The sequence below is a fragment of the Chlamydotis macqueenii genome, chromosome 26 (genome assembly GCF_036417535.1).
Source record: "Chlamydotis macqueenii isolate bChlMac1 chromosome 26, bChlMac1.mat, whole genome shotgun sequence".
NCBI lineage: Eukaryota > Metazoa > Chordata > Aves > Otidiformes > Otididae > Chlamydotis > Chlamydotis macqueenii.
In genome coordinates this window covers 6,254,870-6,272,939 of record NC_141581.1, presented here as the reverse complement: position 1 = coordinate 6,272,939, position 18,070 = coordinate 6,254,870, and the positions used below count along the sequence as shown (strand labels likewise).

At 51.2% G+C, this 18,070-nt stretch overlaps 1 protein-coding gene across 7 annotated transcripts in view; it reads right to left on the bottom strand.

Annotated features, from left to right (window-relative positions):
* GATAD2A (GATA zinc finger domain containing 2A) overlaps positions 1–18,070 on the bottom strand; it is a 60,462-nt gene that overhangs the window by 12,249 nt on the left and 30,143 nt on the right. For all 7 annotated transcript variants that reach the window (XM_086767160.1, XM_086767161.1, XM_086767157.1 and 4 more), the window contains exons 2-3: positions 17,303–17,377; positions 8,511–8,782 (exon numbers count right to left, since the gene is read on the bottom strand). In XM_086767160.1, the coding sequence (XP_086623286.1) occupies positions 8,511–8,773 (263 nt within the window). In that variant the 5' untranslated portion in view covers positions 8,774–8,782; positions 17,303–17,377. The remainder of the gene's footprint in view (positions 1–8,510; positions 8,783–17,302; positions 17,378–18,070) is intronic.

The window sequence follows — 18,070 nt, the reverse complement described above, 5'->3', positions numbered from 1 at the left end:
CCAGGCTCTGACCGGCTCGATGAGCTGCTCCCGGACAGCGGCGCAGAGCAGCGCGCAGGGAACGCGCCGGCGCTGAGCTCACTGCCGCCGAGCCCTTCTCAGACGGCAGCTGGAGGGGCTCTGTGGGGAGGACTGAGACTCAGCTGGGGCCAGGCGCCGGCTGCTCCGCCTCAAACTGTGAGGTTAAATCCCTAGTGAAAAGCACGGACAGTTCAGCCACCCAAAAACCCAAGAATTGCAGAAATATGAGACTCGAGCAGCCAGAGTTTGCCAGCTGAGCCAGCCCGCTCCCGAAACACACGGGCTCCTCTTGCTGCAGCCCTGAACCAGCCCCACGGCTGCACAGAGCTCCACGCCCAACGCGGACAGCCCGAACGCAACCACGAACGGGAGGAGATGACGGGACGTTATTCGGCCGCACGTGGCGGCTCGGCCACCGGCGAGGCTTCGCCCCCGCACGAGCAGCGGCCAGTGCGGCCTGGCTGCCGCTGGGCCATCCTCCACGGGGAGCTCGGCGTGGCGGCCAATGGGGCCGCGCAGGAGCCGCCGCCGCGCTCCGGCCAGCGCTCCTCCGGTGGAGGCGGCAGCGATGGCGGCACTGGGGCCTCTCCACGGCCACCGCCAGGTCACGTGAGACGCAGGGCACGTGACCTGTCACGGCAAAAACCATGGCAACGGCCGGTCCCAGCCGGTGCTGGCCAGCCTTCATTTTGTGAGGTGAGGTCGGGCTCAGGTGCCAGCAGAGAAAATGGAGCGGCTGCACCCGGGGGTCCCCATCACCCCCAGGGTCCCCGCCACTGGCACCTGCGCCAAGGGGCGCTTGGCATTTTCTGAGGAAATAAGTGAGAAATTACAAAAAAAAAAACCCCACCAGAGCCCCAGGAGAGCCATCGCGCTGCCTGGTGGAGCGCTCCCGGTTCGTGTTCAGGCGGGATGAGGAAGGCTGGCTGGAGGATGAGGGGTCTGCCGGCCCCCAGGCTCCCTGGACACTGCAAGGAGGAAAATCTTCACCCCGGCCCAGCTCACGGCACGCGCTGGTAACAGAGCGACCAGACATCCGCAGCGAAGTGCGATCAGCAGAAGGCTGCGTTCATCAGCCATCTGGATGCTCTGCCTTTGAGAAGACAAAACCAAATTTCGGAGGAGGGGGAGCGCACCTCGTAGCCGCTGGCCGAGCCTGGAACTGCCAGGCAGCGCGCAGGGAGAACGGCCGGTCACGCGCTCAACGTGCAACCCAGCGCCGGCCGCTGCTCCACACGCTCCTCATCGGCCAGGGCACCGGGAGCCGGGATGAACGCCGGCCTGCCCGGCCAAGGCGAACAGCCCGGCCAAGGCGTGACACCGCACGCACCGTCCCCTCCAAGGCCCTTCCCGAGACGGACCAACAGCACTGCCGCCGAGGAGCTACCACGGCCCGGAGGGGGATCCCCTCTGCTGCGCGGGTACCCCCGTTATCTCCTTGCACTCGGAAGAGAGCAACATCAAAACAAAGCATCTATGCAAGATACCACTGCTTTGCAGAAAAAAAAAAAAGCTGCCCAAGCCATTTTGTAGGACCGTGACATGAAACGTGGAAGCAGGACGTCAAACCTCACCCTGAAGAGCTCTGCAAAAAACCCCATCCCGCACTCAGGACGCAGGAGGAGACGAGACCAGGGCTGCCCGCCACCAGCCTGACGGTACCTCATCCAAGGGCTTCCTCGAACCCGCACAGTGTCTGTTTTGCAAGACACATCACGATATTCCTAACAGCTACATTATAAAACACTGATCCAATAAAAGCTGCGTTAGAAACCACTATATCCAGAGTTTTAAAATACCGCATCTCCACAAAAGCATTACAGAGTCACATCTATTCAGGATCGTCTACCGACACCAGCTCTGAGCCTGCTGACACGCGACCTGACAGAGGAAAGCCCTTCTTGAAGGGGGGATACTGCATCTTCCTGAAGGCAACACATACCAGCCAGAGCCCCCAAGGCAACCTGTGCCCAGCACTGCAGGATTTACAGCACCCGTGCAGCAGACGAGGCAACCGAGCTCCAGAAACCGGGACCAGAACTCCGCAGAACAACCTTCCTTCCATAAGCAGTTTGCGTTACTCTTTTGTTAGCCTGTGTGCAAAGCAACAAATTCAAAGCAGATGTTTCAAAATAGGAAAGACAATGGAAATATCACCACTTTCAGAAAAATACTGCCACCAGCAGTTAATAATTTGGGATAACGGCCCTGATGCTACGACCTTTGTCCTCCGAAGCCATCGGGCATATCCTTTAGCTAAATAAAGACACAGTTCTATTATTCTCCCTTCAGCTTTCGCAAGCGTTGCTGTCCCAATCACTTGGACTCCAGGCTGGAAGATGAAAGCGGAGCTGCTGTCCAGTAACGTACACCCATTTGAGCATCCGCAGCAACAGAACGCAACTTAACAGAGACCTTGTGAAAGGTTTGCGTACGGAATCAAACGCAGACCTCCTCTGTCACCAGGTGCCCTAAGAAAAAGGCCGTGCTTGCTCCAATATCCTCTTTGGAAGCCTCAGAGCACAGGGAACGGCGCATGACGCTATTCAAGAGTTTTCCTTAGTGTCTCGGAGCATCCCGCGGCAATTCAGAGCACATCTACTCCAGAAAAAACCAAACCAGACCAAGCAGCCACTCCCCTTGGGGACGCTGTGTATTTATTTGTTGGTCTGAAGGAAAGAAGAGGGTCAGGCAGCCAAATCCAGCCCTGGAGGTCTACTTCCACAAGATTAATTTTTTTGGTCTTGCGGATGATACGTCTGAGGTCTAAGGTACCTCAAGATGGACTCAACTTTTCTGACAGATTCATCTTCCAGCAGACAGAAAGTTTCAACGCGGTATGACCGAGGAAGATAAAGTTTAAACTTCACAACAGTAACAGAAAGAGAGGCACTCAGCAACCACTGGCTCTAGCAGAGGGTTTAATTTCAGAGGACTCGTGCTGCAGTGCGCAGAGAGCTCCACGACACCAGCAGAAGAGCTCCTGTATCTCAACACGCAGTCTTTGCGCTCATTCACAGCGACCCAGAAGCACCACACACAAAAATAAGCGTCCTTTTACCTACCAGACGTCATCTGTGCTCCAAACCACCCTTTCAATCACTCAAAAAAAATAGGAAAAAAAATTAAAAAAAAAAAAAAATTAAAAAAAAAAAAAAAAATCAATGCGACGCTCACTTGGTTGAAGTTCCAGAACTGACCCGAAACACCAAGCCCCTCAGTGCGGGGCAGCAGCCCCACACAGCCACGTCCCGCAGCGTCCCAGCGGGCTCTGCCCAGCCGCGGGTATCGGGGGGAGCGCCACCGCTGCCACCCAGGCTAAAGCTTCAGCTGCGTGAGCAAACACGCAACACTTCTGCCCCAGTCCATTCAACAATCTCTCCTCCAAAAATATTTGGCAAGCAAGGAAGCCAAACAAGGGGAGAAAAAGCAATGCAGTGGGGAATTTTTATTTTTTTTTCCCCCTGGAGATGCTTTATCCGCATGAATCAAAGAAGCTGCAACGGATCTAGTGGCTGTGGTGCGAAACTGAAGCAAAACAAACTTCATCTGCGCCTCTGAACATAAAGCAAGGAAACTTTAATCAAGTTTTAAATGTGATTTGGCCAGATTAAAACAAAACAAAAAAACCCCAAACCAACCCAAAATCCTTCAAAGCTCCAAAATTCAAATCCTAACAAGAAAATTGGGAGTGCAGACCTAGGTCAACTTTCACACAGCTTCAAAACCATTTCTGGTACATGTTATTTTTAATTATCCCAAGGAACAAAATGAGAACACGCTCACCCCGAGGTTCCCGGGCAATACACGCAGACCATAACCAGCAAGCCCTACAATTAAAGGAATTCAGGGAGATGATTTGCCTGAGAGCACTAACTGCAGGGATGCCGACAGGCTCTTCAGTCCCACCTTTCCGGGCAGGTTTTATTTCGGTGCGGTAAGTCAGGCCAGCTCACTGGCAATTTTAAAGTTCTTGGTATGTGTGTGCCACAGATCAGGAGGCAACAGACAGGTGCAAGCCATTTTTGGGGAGAATAAACCAAAGGCAGCAAACGCAGACTTTGGGGTTTATCCAGACTCATCTTTCAGCCCGAAGGAAAAATCCAGACTCAGCAGCTCAACCAGAGAAGACAACACAATGCGCATAGTGGTTTCGGAACGTGGGGGCTTTTTGTTTGTTTGTTTAAAAAAAAGATCCCAACCGATACAAAATCTGTAGGAATAATTTGTTTATCAGTCAGCCTTAAACTATTTTTGATTGAGCCACAATTAACACAGATATGACAGCTTTATGCCGATTCACCACTCTTGCCAAGTAGAGAAAATACAGGAAAACCTGCAAGGCACTGCTGAGGAGTTTTGCGGTTTGCTTTACAGAGGACACGTCCGTTCCTGGATTGCTAACACGACAAAGAGCTGCGGAGAGACAGAACTCAACTCTTCCATTTGTCCTTCATGAACAACATCACCCCCACCATTGCCATCATGCTGGTGGGCTGCGACAAAGCCACTTTCTCACTTTCTCTCCCTTCCCTTCCACCACTGAGAAGCTTCACTTTTTAGAATTCTGAAGCGAAATACATTTTAAGGTGATCTATTTGGAGAGGTACTACAATTCTGAGGATTTAAGATACCACAGTGCAACAGTGAAGAGCAACAGGGCTGCTGAAGGGTCCAGCAGCACCCTTGCCTGTAAACACCCCTGCCCCTACTCACGGGTGAGGCTTTCCTACAACTGCAATGACACCACGTTGTTCCTGAAGGATCCCGACACTTTAGCTGCAAAAGGGAGGAAAATTTGCCCTTGTAGACGTGAGGACAGCGGCTCCCGTCCAGTTACACAGCTGCGTCCAGGAAGATCGCTCATGGCCTCTGCCAAACCTCGCTGCAAGGGCACCAGACACCGTGAGCTCAACCAGCACCGCACAGGTGACCCGTTCATTGTTCATGGGTCAGGAAAGAGCAGGAAAAAAACCCCAAACCAACCACCCACCACCTTGGAAAACAGTCAGAACGTGTGCTGTAGACGAAGGGAGCTGGATCTGGAGTATAAGAAAACGCAACGTGGCGCCGCAGGCAGGATGATCCAAGACCGGCTCTGGGAGAAAGCCCCAGCCTCAGCTGGGAGCGGCCAATGCTCCAGGCAGGGCAAACGTGGCAGGTAAGTCATGCACTGAAGGGGAGGAAAGCATGGAGCAGAGATGAAGAACAGGGACAAGGGAAAGCAGAGCTCGAGAGCAGGATAAGACGTCAGGATTGAAGCAGGTTTGAGAAACGTTCCTCCCCTCCAGCACCCACACTGATGCGAATCAGTGCACTCGCAGGCAGAGCCATGTACGTTGCACGGATTTACCATCCCACCACAAACGAGATGTGTCCTTATCAAGAGGGGAGGGCTCTCCTTCCTCCCATTCCTTCTCCGCAGTAGGTCTGGGATAATTACACACCAGCGTAGCTGGCTCCCAGTGCTGCAAAAATGCCAGGCAGAGGAGTGAGATTTTGGTTTGGCCTCGTGCAACCTCTCATCAAAGGCTCCTACCACTACAGACTTCCTTCTGTTTCTCCTGGCAGCAGAAAATGTGCTCAAATCAGATCCCATTTTTAAATTTACCTTCAAGGTTTAGAAAAAAAATAATATTAAAAGAAATACATGTTTAAGTTTAATGCAGAGATATTGCCAGGTTTGCATTTCAAATCTTGAGAATCAACTGATTTCAGAAAGAGAATCCATTCAATCAGCTTTACGTCAGCTGAACTGTTATTATTGCTGGGCCACCTTTTCCAAGGAAAATATTATGTTTTCAGTTCTAAAAGCATTAAGGAAGTTTAAAAGCCAAAACATCATACATCACTGAGGATGAATTTTACCCAAGAAGTTTGTAGCAGTTCTGTGATTTTAAGTAACAGCTCTTTTTTCATCTGAGAAAATCACCCCCGCTGCTGATAGGTCTTCAGAAAGCTGCGAGCTAAATTCCTCTCAATACCAAAGCCTTGGAAAGGTAAATCCCACACTTGAAGAAAAAAACCCACCTCCTTATGACACGAAGATCCACCTTCCCCACAAATGCCAATCGTGTTCCTAGATACGCAGGGACCAGACCCACCCAGAGACAAGGCTCCTCTGTACCACAGGCATCTCCAGACCCTGACTGCATTCGCTCGCAGATATCTGCGTCCCGAGGCCGGTCAGCTGCTCAGCACCGCGTCCGTGCTCTGGGAGTGGAGCCGCACACAGAGCGAGGGCACCGCCACGACGCAGAGCCCCGGAGCCTGGGAAGCTGCGGCCTTACTTCCCTGGCAGCGTCCGAGGCCAGGCTGGACGGGGCTCTGGGCGACCGGGGCTGGCAGAAGGCGGCCTGCCTGGGGCAGGGGGCTGGAACTGGATGAGCTTTACGAGCCCTTCCAACCCAACCCACTCCACGATTCCAGAAGCTCGCAGAATCATTCAGGCTCATTGTCATCTGAGATGACCCAGGCTTTAATTCCTCTCTATCAAGAATTTTATACAGACACGCACTATGAAAGGTGTTCCAGCTTACAGAGAGTATCCAAAGAGCTCAGCCAAAGCCTCACGAAATTCTTAATCATATTTATTATGATTAACATCAGCAGACTTGGGATCAGGCCGCCTCGTTACACAAGCATATTTTTGTACGGGGAAGCCTCTTTCCCTCCTTGCAGAAACCGAACACAACGATATCCTGTTACCCCCGGCAATCAGAACGCCATACGGCGAGAGGACGTCCTCTCATCGCACGTGAAGAGGTGTTATTGCTCCCGACGCTCTCTGGAAAGTCAGGCGTACAGCCCCTTGTTCACCATCCTGCTTGTGCATCTCGCAGCAGAGACAGACACCAACAGAGCAGAAACGCTGGCACGCGTTTCACAAACATCACACGTTCACAAAGAGCACACGCGTGTGGGGGCAAGTACTGCAGCAGAAGAACCGGAAGACCTGATTTTAATGTATTCCATTTTTGAGATGAGCAATCTTTTGAGATATTCTTCAAAAAAGAGCATGCATACCTGTGTTAATTAGCAGGGAGCGATTACGCCAAAAGCCACCTTCAGAGATTCACTCCCATCCAGCACAGTACAACCGCCTGGCGTGGAAGCTCTCCGTCGCCCCAGGTCAGTGCTTCTGAGCAAGCTGTAAGCACCCCCTAAACACCAAACTGAGCCGCTCGTACCATCGTCCCTCTGGCGGGAGCTCTCTGGGGAAAGCTGAAAACCACCGCCCTCCCTCAGTCACGCTCTCGGCAGAGGTGCTGCGTTACGTACACGGAGCAGCGTGTGAACACAGCCACCGGGCTCTTCCAGTCTAAGCCATTTCTCTTAGAGAAACCTCCAAGGTTAGGAAAGTTTAGAGATGAATTGCCACTAAACATCAGAGACACCCGGGTTTTAGGAGCGCTCCTACAGTAATTCCCGTGCAGCTGATAAGGATCTCGCGTACAGCTCGGCCCCGCACAGCTGTAACGCCCGACATCCCGCAAAGCCGGGTTTAGGGGAACTGCCTAAGCCCTTCTGCAGGGACAGGCAGGTCTCGGCTCCCACACATCACGGCTCCTGCACCGCCTGGTGTCAGAACCGGGAATGAACACGGCTTCTAGACTGCTCAACACAGGGAAACCTACTGCACGACAGAGAAAAAACACAAAGACTCTGAAGGGCCAACATCAGGCCCACAGAATTTTTACGCAGTTTTTATCCTGGTACAGCCAGAAGCTGGGTTAGAGATGTGGAGGAAGATTTGGAATCTGGCTTTACAGCGACGCTCATTAATCTGTACGTCAGAGCCACCCGATCCACGTGCACACCTCACACACATGGGAAAGGAAAAGCTTTGTGTTTTTGTAACAATAAAATTCTCCAAAGTGATAAGGAATTTTCAGATGTCAAAATTTAGACATCTTAAGGAGGCTGTGCTTTCAAAAAAGTATTTAGAACCTGTCCTACAGAGAACTGCTGCAGACAGGCGCTGTCTTTTCGCAACACTTCCAGTGTCAAAATCCACAAGTTACTTCAAAAAGCAAGTCAGGCTTATCTGTACGTACTGCCTGTCAGGAAGCATCCTGCCATTAAAACTCCTCTGTTTAGACAATTATAATCTATTATTTTTCCTATATCACAGGTCAACTAAAAAAACCCAAACCGCACTTTCTCACATAAATCGTGGTCAGCAGCTGAAAGCGCGTGCTCTTTATAACCCGGACGTTTTCTATTCAAGGCCGTATCTCTTTACTCAGCTTGCTCATCACAGCTGCCACTGCTGTCACGGCTTGTGAAAGAAAAATCAGTGAGGAAGTTACCCAGAAGTAGCTGTTGAATCTCACCTGAAGAGCCAGAGCTGCAACATATATGTGAAATTTTAATTCTCTCTGCCTTTAAGATGCAGAGAACTTCTTCCCAGTGCTACCTGAGCAGGTTTTCCTGTGCCAGCATCCCACAGGTTACAGTGCGACCGCGGCACGTAGCTCGGAACTCACCTTTTTGAGGTACTCATGTCCACAGGCTCGTCTCCCGTCTGAACCTCCACTTTAATGGTTGCTTTCACCTCTCCGCTTTTTAATAATCCTTGCACCTTTCCAGCTCCGGGATCTGCTTTTATTTTCATGTCGTCTTCAGCGTTTATATCCGTTCCTAACAGTCCTTTCTCCATTTTTATTTTTTTACCGTCCACATCGTTGTGTGTGATCTCACGTTCTAGGGCTCGTTTCTGACTCCGTGTCCTGCATGCTTCCTCTGTCATTGTGAGGCGCTGGGGAGAGAGGAGACACAAACGAGTTAAGTACACTGGAAAAAAAAAGTAAGTTGGACAAAACACCTTCATTTCAAAAGAGGGCAAAGTACAGCGGTTACTGCAAAAAGAAGTTCAGAAAGAGCAGTAACAGTTTTGCCGGTATGCTCGCTTACCCTATCTTCAAAACAAATCTCAGTCTGGAGCTATTAAGCACCCGGCACCACTGAACGTAAACTTTTCATGTTAAGCAAAAACAAACAAACCAGAGAGCAAAACAAGAACACACACACAAACTTCACGACGCATAGAGTCACAAAGGAGAAAAAAGCTCTGCGTTAGAGCACAGGAGAGTACACAAACCCCCACCACGAAAAAAGCGTGGCTCTTCACCCAAAGGCAGGAAGAATGTATGCATTTGCCTCCCATGCAAATAAACGCAATTACAAAACTCTAGATTAGATCTCCCCGGGACCGCTGCCATGTCGTTCTGAGGACCTGAGCCCCACTGCGGGTTTCGGGAATCAGACGCTATGGGGAAGAGGACCACCACACCCTGCGTGGAGAGAGGCTCCATGTTTCTCCACAGCCTGCCGCCAGGCTAAGGCGCTGCCATTGTAACACCCCAGTTGAGACCTTCTCCCCTCCTGGAGAAGGAGCCAGGCTTTTCCAGGCTGCGGAGGAAGCGATGGGGAGCCAGGCTTAACTCCTCGACTGCCGGGGGCGCGGGAAGTTCTGCCGCGTGGGCTCCGACAGGGCAGCCCGCGCTGGGGTACCTGCGGCCACCCCCGCGTGGGGCGCAGAGCTGAGTCAGGCTTTGCTCCCATGACATCACTGGGCTCCACATGACCCTTCCCAGGATGCCGCCCGCCAGACAAAGCACTTTCCAGAAACCAGTCTGAGCCGGCGGCCGGCGACCAGCACCCCCGGCATCCCTCCTCCTCCTCCTCCGCATCCCTCCGGGTGCTGAGGGACGCCAAGGGGGTGGCACGGCGTGGGGCGGGGGAGAGGGAGAGAAACCCCTCCCCCTCCATTTTTTTAATTAATTCACCCATTTATTTATTTATTTCAAGTGTTCCTCCTATCCCAGATTTTTTTCCTCCTTCTTTTAAAATGGATTTCAAGAGTAAGGCCAACATGACACAGTTGGACAAAGTCTTTGAAATGTTTTTAGCAGCGAGAGATTAACATAATTATGCAACATAATTAACCTCTGCTCACCCCCACCGCCCCATTATTCAACAATGTCACACCAGCTTCATGGGAAATTGCCATTCTGATAGCAGGAGCCCTGTGCGAGCGACACAAGTTTCTCTGCGATGCGTGGGATGAAATATGTTTGTTTTTTTTTTTTTTAAGAGGAGGAAGGAACATTAAAATCCCAGCCAATACGCAAAGTGCCTCGGCTGATCTGCATTTACAGGGCGACCACGCTGGAACCGACAGTGAGGGAAGGTGTGTTTTGCAGAAAGGCTGAGGTCACGCCGATGTTTGTGAAAGCAAGCAGCAGCACGCAGGCCAAGCAGGCAGTCAGCGGCAGGGATGCTCGGCGCAGCTCAGCGCACCCCAGCCGGCAGCCAGCAGCCTTCTCCAAACCCCGCTCCAGCTCCGACAGCCCTCGGAACGCTGCGCTTCCCACTGTCAGGGTACCTCGGTTTAAGCATCTCTGCTGCGACACAGCAGCACCACTGCCTCTCCCCTGAGCCACCGGACAGCCTGACGGCGAACCGCCAGTCCTGCTCCTGTTAACCGGGGGCAAACGCACCTGAGCCCAGGGCTAAAACAAAGCACCACCGGCTAACGCCCAGCGTACGCATACGGAGACGTGCCACTCATCAGTGACTTTCTTGAAGCAAGACTGCTTAGCGAGTAGGAAACCTCCTTAAACCCTGATCTGGGTTTATTTCCAGTATGTCCATACTCTCCAGCCTGACGGGGTGGGGAGCAGCAACTCCAGCAGCCTGCGCTGACCCCAGAGCTACAGCAGCGCTTTGGGCACTCGGGCTCCAAACTTCAGGAACCTTTGCAGGACACGTTGTTTTTCCCAGTTCTGACTGGGCTGGGGAAAGGCAGAACCCTGAGCTGTACCGGGGTAGTTCTTACCGCGCCAGACCTGCACGGCTGAACCTCACTCACTGCGTAAGCTGGTAACCCGCCACTTACCAGACAGCTCACCTCAGCGACAGAGACGCACTGAGCACCCTGCTCGCAGCACTTCCAGGGGCAAACCCTTCCTACACAAACTGCTCACAAAGGCCAGAGCGCACAACGTACCTTTTCAACAAAACCCTCCCCTGCTACAAATTCCCAAGGACATCACATCTTGCGCCCTGCAATTCCCTTAGGAACCAGCAGCAGCCATTTCTTCTCGGAACCATTGCCCCCTTATCAACAAACTTGACTTGGAAATGGCCTCAGCTTCCCTGCGCGTTCCCAACCCGCACAGTCAGAAAGCAACTCCTCTGCTTTCCTTCGAGGAACCGTACTGCTGCTGCTACGACAACTTTTCTGCAAATCGAAACGCAGCCCAAGTTTTTGTTAAAAATTCAGTGTCTTGTCGCAAGGACGCAGGCTGGAAAGCAGCAACTGGGAACAGCGATTGCTACGGAGAATTCGTAGCACAACTGAAAGAGCGCGTTGAGAAGATCCGCGTTACTGAGAGACCTTGGGACGAGATTGCGCTGAGATCTTCACAGCTAAATCTGAAGACTGCAAGCGCAGGCTCAAGGTTTATACACGCTGTAATAGAGAGATCTGGTTGCGCAGGTCCCCTGCGACAACAGCAATTAAATCATATTTATTGTAGATGAGCCTTAAAACCAAGCTCCCTAAAACAGTTTTAACCCTTTCAGGAAACCGTACAGGAAAACAATTTGCTAACATGGATACAGAGGCAGGGAGACCTAAAGGAAAATTAACGTGGCACCGACAGAAGAGGAGGAGAACAGTGAGAAGGATTTATTTAAAAAGGCTATTCTGCCTCTCTTTCCAGGAGGAGAGACGAAAACTGCCAAGTCTTTACTGGGAATCCCCTGGGTTACTGGGTCCCATCTCCTGCGAGTCAGAGGGCATCAAGAAGCAGCTGTACAGTTCAGGCGAGTCCTTGGCAGGACCAGCTTCACATCGCAGACTACAAAACACTTCCCAAAACAGCCTAAACTCAAGAGCTGTAGGAAAGGGTTAAAACCAGACGGGTGCCCTGGAAGAGAGGAGGAGGAAGAGGGCACCTGCAGAGACCTGCACCAGCAGGGATGGCGTCCTCGTTCGAGAGAAACCCAAACCCACCTGGGAAGAAAACTCCATCCCCATGGCCAATGTGGCAGCTTGCTTAATCCCCAGCACCCGAGGACAGCACGCCAGTCACCACGTGAGACTCTACCACTGCTGTCAAACTGGAGTCACTGAGATCGCACTGCACCAGCTGATTCCACTAGATGAGGATAAATCAGCCAGATGCTTCAAAACATCCAGGCTGCTTCAAGGATAACACACAACTTCTGAAGCTGTTCCCGAAATCCCCACCTCTGCTCCTCCACTGTTAACAGCCAAAGGAACCAACCAAGATGAACAGCAAGCAGCTTCTGTTCAACTTGACTGTACCTTTTCTTTGAAAGAAGGAAGAGAAAGTAAGGATTACACAGTAAATTTTAAGTTTTATGGAAGGTTCTGCTTTTTATTACAAGGAACGGCATAGCTCGGGGCGGAGCGCGCGGGGCCTGAGCAGCAAACACTGGGTTGTAAGCACTATCGCTGTCACAGATTAACCACTCCATCAACTCACCAGGCAGTTCAGCACACCACATAAAACACAGCACGCTCCTCGGACTGCAGGCTGTTACGCTGGTCACCCCAAAGCCTTGCCAGGAATTCCACCGAGCAGCTCCTCTGCCCTCTGAGCACACTGACACAGGAAAAAGCCCAAACCTCCCGAGTTCACAGCCTGGTCATGCTGGCCCGCTGAACACCGTGCGCACTTGTGATGCCACCTGTATGCTTTCCATCGGCAAAAGGGTCAAGAGAGCTCTCTTGCCACCTTCCAAACCCTTTCTCCCTCCAAAGAGCAGAGCAGCCAGGACCAGGAAGACAAACCTGGTTTGGCTCAGCCGTGCCTTTTCCAGCAGGGACGTGTAGGACACCGTGACGCACGGCCCGTCCCCTGGCAAACGGCTGGGGATGCTGCAGCCATCACCTGCTTGCTTGCTTTTGCTACAGAAGAGAAAAAAAAAAACTCACAAAGTTCCAGTTTAAGACTTGGGAAATTAATTACTTGGTGCTGATTTTTCCAGACATGCAGTCCAGCCCAGAACAAACACAAGCAGCTGCAGAAGCCATGCCCAGCTTGCCTGGCTGCTGCCTGACCTGGGCATGAACAGGCAACCGGGACGGCAGCTGAAACAGGTTTGATGCACAAGCACGCAGAGAACACCGACACGGTACATGAAGACAAAACCACAATTGGAGAAGAAAAAAAAAAAAAAAAAAAAAGGCACACTTTGTTTGTAATGTACACTTCCACTTTTCCCCACATCAGATTCAGCTATCTGTGTCGCCTCCTCTCCCGTTCAGGGTTTATAACTTCCTCATGCAGACTCCAAGCAATCCCTCCACCGAGCAGTACTCCTCACTTTTCACCAGCTAGCACAGCTCGGTAGTTTGAAGTTAAAAGGACAAAGCAAAATAAAAAATTTAAAGGTGTGCGTCAGTCTGCACAGCGCTGTGTGCGTGTGCATTGCTGTGCATGCACATGCAGACACGGAGGAGTCTGTGACCTCGGCACACGGGTGTTTAGAAAACTTTAGAAAGCCGAAGTAAGAACTAGATTTTATTTTTTTTAAAGACTAAATTAATGCAACAGTAAAAGGGCAAGAATATCGGTTATTCTGCGGGTTGGGAAAGAAAAAAAAAAGTAATCCTGCACCTGAATTCAACTGGGCAACCACAAATCCATGCTTTCCCCCACGAAGGCGACAAAAAGCAGAGCAGCCGGAGGTGGGCGATCGCTGCACCCTCGGCCATCGCCTCCACGCCATGGCACCCAAAAAAGAGGAGAACCTGCAGGTGCCCAGGCCCCCTCAGCCGAAGGGCGAGGAGGGGCCGTGCTGGCAGCCCCTGGCAGCCGAGCTCGGCAGCCCAGCAAGGGTTAAGCCCTGCCATTTTGGTGCCATTCACCGAGGTGTCCATGAAGGGTGTTACATAACAAAATGGCAGCCCTTAACCCTTCCCGCGCCGGGCCCGGCCGCCTCTGCTCCCGCGGGCCGGACACCGGCTGCACGCCCCGCCGCCGGATCCTGCTGTTATTGTTATCTCCCCTCTTCCTTAAGCATTTGGGAAGAAATAAATGAGCTTGCTCAGGACTGTAAAGTACTGGCAGTTAAAAGGGGACGGAGCCCACAGAAGTTTCCTGGAGGCAGCAGGGGAAGGGGTCTCGGGTGGGCAGGGGACAGCAGTGGCTGGTCCCAGCACCACCTCCAGGACACCAGCGCAGCGAATGGCTGAAGGAAAACAGCCCAGATGTGGGGTACTGCAGTCCTAGGGTGTCCTGACACGGCCACGCCATCTCCTCGGCGGCACCCGGCTGCCCCGGGGAGCACCCGGCGCTGTAAGCCTGCCGGAAGCTGCTGGTGTCCATCCCAGTGACCAGGCACCCGGACACGCCATGCCACGGCGCAACTGCTCGCCGTCATTACAGTGCAGTAGGAAGCGATTCAGCCTGGGTTTGACTAAATATTTACTAAAATGAACAGATAAACATTTGTAGAAAGGCACTGAAGTGGAGCTCTGAGCACCACGAACACCAAGTTCTGTGTCTGGCCAGAAATGGGACTTTGGCAGCCGAGGTCCCGCTACACTCGGGGTCACCCTGTTGCACGGGATTTCTGTCAACTCACCTGAAAAATCACTGTCGCGGCTGAGTTTGGCTCCATTTATTAGTGAGGAGTCTACCGCTACCTAAGGCCTCTGTGTAACAAAGGGAGAAGTGCTCACAATCCTGACGGAAAGCTCAGCGTGCCACGCAGATTATACTAAACCTGTAGCTGCGTAAACAGAAAATAGCTGCTGCCTGTAGAAACCAACCTAGTCATCTGCTGCAGAGAAGCGTTCCTATCAAGGGGATCTTAGAAAAAATTATTACAAAGCACCCTAAAAAATCTGCATAAAAACGAGAGGTTTTCCTCCTCAAATACCTCTCAGTAGCGCTGCCGTTCTTTACGCAGATCATCCAGCCTAAACCCCCTCGCTGCTGAGTCCCGCCACAATGACACAATTCCCCGGTTCGCCCCACAGAGCGGAGCTGGTTTTCCGCGTGCTCCGAGGTGGCGATTCCCCGCTGCAGTTTTCAGGAATGAACTGCGCGGTTCAGGACGGAGTTGGTTCATTGTCACCCCTGAGCGTGCCGGGGGAATTCAGCCGGCCTCACACGAGGCGGCCGAAGAAGAATGAAATCAAAGTCGTTTTGTTAGAAGGCACCAGCTGCTGCCAGAGGTGCGCGGCCTCACTCCACCTTGCTGAGAAAACTACACTTTTCTTCAAGGCATGGATTCTCTAGGCACAGCCATCCTCACCGATACCCGCTGATCATGAAAAACTGTTTGTCCAGTGTTTACTTTGACTCAAAAACAAAACCTCCCGCTTAAAGGACTACCACTCCATTTAAACTTTTATTCGATCGGAACAGATTTAAATATTAAGCAACGGCACTGCAGATTGCAATCAGATCCTCTCCCCTTCCTCCAGCCCCTCCCTATTTAATGTATGCTTCTTATTAGAGGAGGGACCTAGGTTGGTTCATTTATTTTAATGCAGGAGCAGCAAAATTAGCATCTTTAAATACTCAGTCACAACAACAATCAGCTTTTCCAGCACCACATGCTGTGCATATTATAAGAGAGGCGATTCCTTGGGTTTTTTCCCTGCATTTTAAAAACTTAAAGAGAAGGGAGGCTCTCTGTGCACAGCCCATCCAGACTGGATCAGCATCGCCCCTCTCCACGAAGTGCTGTGCTCTGGATTCTGGTTCAGCCCAGTATAAATTATTTAATACAGCCTCAGTACGACCGTAGAGGGAACTGGTGTAAGTGGATATAAAGGACGAGGTACCAAAAGAAAGATCTAAACAACTAACGAATCCTATTTACCAATCAATACTCCAGTTATTTTAAAGAGAACGCTAAAATTGTATTAATTCTAAGGTCCACTCCTCTGGGTTTGAAGAGGTGTTTTTAGAGGGCACTACACAAGGGATTTGTTTGACCTGAATTCTCCCCCAGGTTTTATGGATCTATTTTTGTCTAGAAACTACTGGGCAGGAAGTCTGCTAATGACTATGTCTGGGCTTTGTATTACCAAAAAAAATCACAGAGATGCCCCAGCCAGGGCAGGCGTTAAACACCAGTTCCGACCATGGTTCAAAAGGCAGTATTTGGGTAACAAGCTGAATTGGCAGAATGAGATAGCGTTTATGCACACTGCTCTACAACTGCACAGAGCCGTTTTTCAGGTGTTTTACGGCAGTAACTCACTGAAAAAGATAGCAGATTAAGAGATTTCTATTACTATGGTCAAGACATCCAAGTCCGATACGAGAGTCAACTGATACTACTGTCAACTCCTGCTCCTTCACCTTGGACTGACATCATTAAGAAAGGTGGTTTTATGATTTCATTTAGCCTTTTGGTCTCGAAGGCACTACTTTGCAAGATTTGGGAACTTATGTAATAACAGAAAAAAAAAAAATCAGTGGTGCTCATGGCTTGCACAGTGTTAGTTCTGAGGTTGACTCTGGTAAAACAGAGTAAATCAAATGAGTAAATCTACGAGCAGAGACACCAACATCCACGTCAGTAAAATTGAGATGGGATGAAAAGCTAAGACCAGAAATGCTTAATACTCATCACCAGAGCCTTGGCAATACATATTTTGGAGAAAAACCATTGGAAAAATCGTTAAAGTGCTCTTTATAAAATGCTTCATTTCACAATACAGTGAGAGGCGAGCAGCGCTGCGCACAGGACCGCTGACCGCAGGAGCTTTGCTTTACCTGTGCCACCACAGCACGGCCAGAGCTGCAAGACACCTGCTGAAATTTCATTTCCATGCACAATTTTCCTTCTGGGAGTTGCACAAATGGCAAGAACATACAGAAAGTCTCAAGGGAGGAATTTTTGTGCATTTGCTTTTGCTTCTCCTCTTGTCCAAGACCGACAACACTGTGCAGCTGTTGTGACTGCCCAGTTAAGAGGCAGTGCAACCTTTCTCCCACAGTGAGCTAGGGAGGTTTACCCACACCAGAGCGTGGATCGAGCGCTAAGGGAAAGGCGGCTTTTGGTTAAGGCACAGGAACCGAACTCTGGTCAGAGTTTAACCTCTGAGCTCCTCTACAGCTCTTCCTCGTCCTCCTGGACAAGGCAGGAGCTGAGGTGCACAGAGCAGAAGACAATCCCACCCTCCCAGCCCACCTCCCCATTTTCAGTACTGAACGGGGCAGATGGGATGTCTGCGCAATGTCAGAGACTCATCCTCCCTCTTACTCACAGCTCCTACCCGTCAGTGAAGTTCATGGGTTCCACGTGGGATCCTGACCAGGCTGAGCGGCTGAAAGTGATGGCAGCGAGGGTCCTGAGAGAAGAGACAACAGCCCAGTTAGTGTATCTGGTGAGGCGCAGCCCGCCTTCACCCCAAACCTGCTCGCTGACGAGACAGCCATCCTTAAACATTGGTACTCCTGTGAAAGATGAGACTGCACCCGGTTATTTTAAGGAAAGGAACCGCAAGTCAGGCTTGTGTTCAAATGCTTTCGGATTAAAAACAAAAGCACACACAAAAACCCTTTGAAGTTACTGCTTTTCTAACTCCATATTTCTTTAGTCTTTGTTTCTTAGGTTAACACTCCAGGAGGAAACCAACTGCTGCTTGATATCTCTGGCTGGACCCAAACACCTGCTGGGACAGGCATTCCCATTTCTAACTGACAGTTTCCCTCGAGGAGGAGGCCTCCAAGAACTGCATCGATCCTAACGGCCAGCGCCACAGGAGCTCAGTGTGGGCAAGCCTGTGCCGCTTCCCCATTTCGCTTGGACAAAAGCGGTACGGGTCCACGCGTGCGTGCAGAACACCACCTGAAGATGCATCTTCAGAAAGAAATGCGTTGCCTGTAATTTATCCAAGTAGCCAGCAGACCCCCGGACGAGCACCTGAACAGCCAGTACGATGCAGCCGACACGGCAGCATCTGCCCAGCGGTACTGCAGGAAGGAAACGTTACTGAAGTGGCAGGAACACCGAGATGCAAATGAAGAGAGTTGTCTTTGGA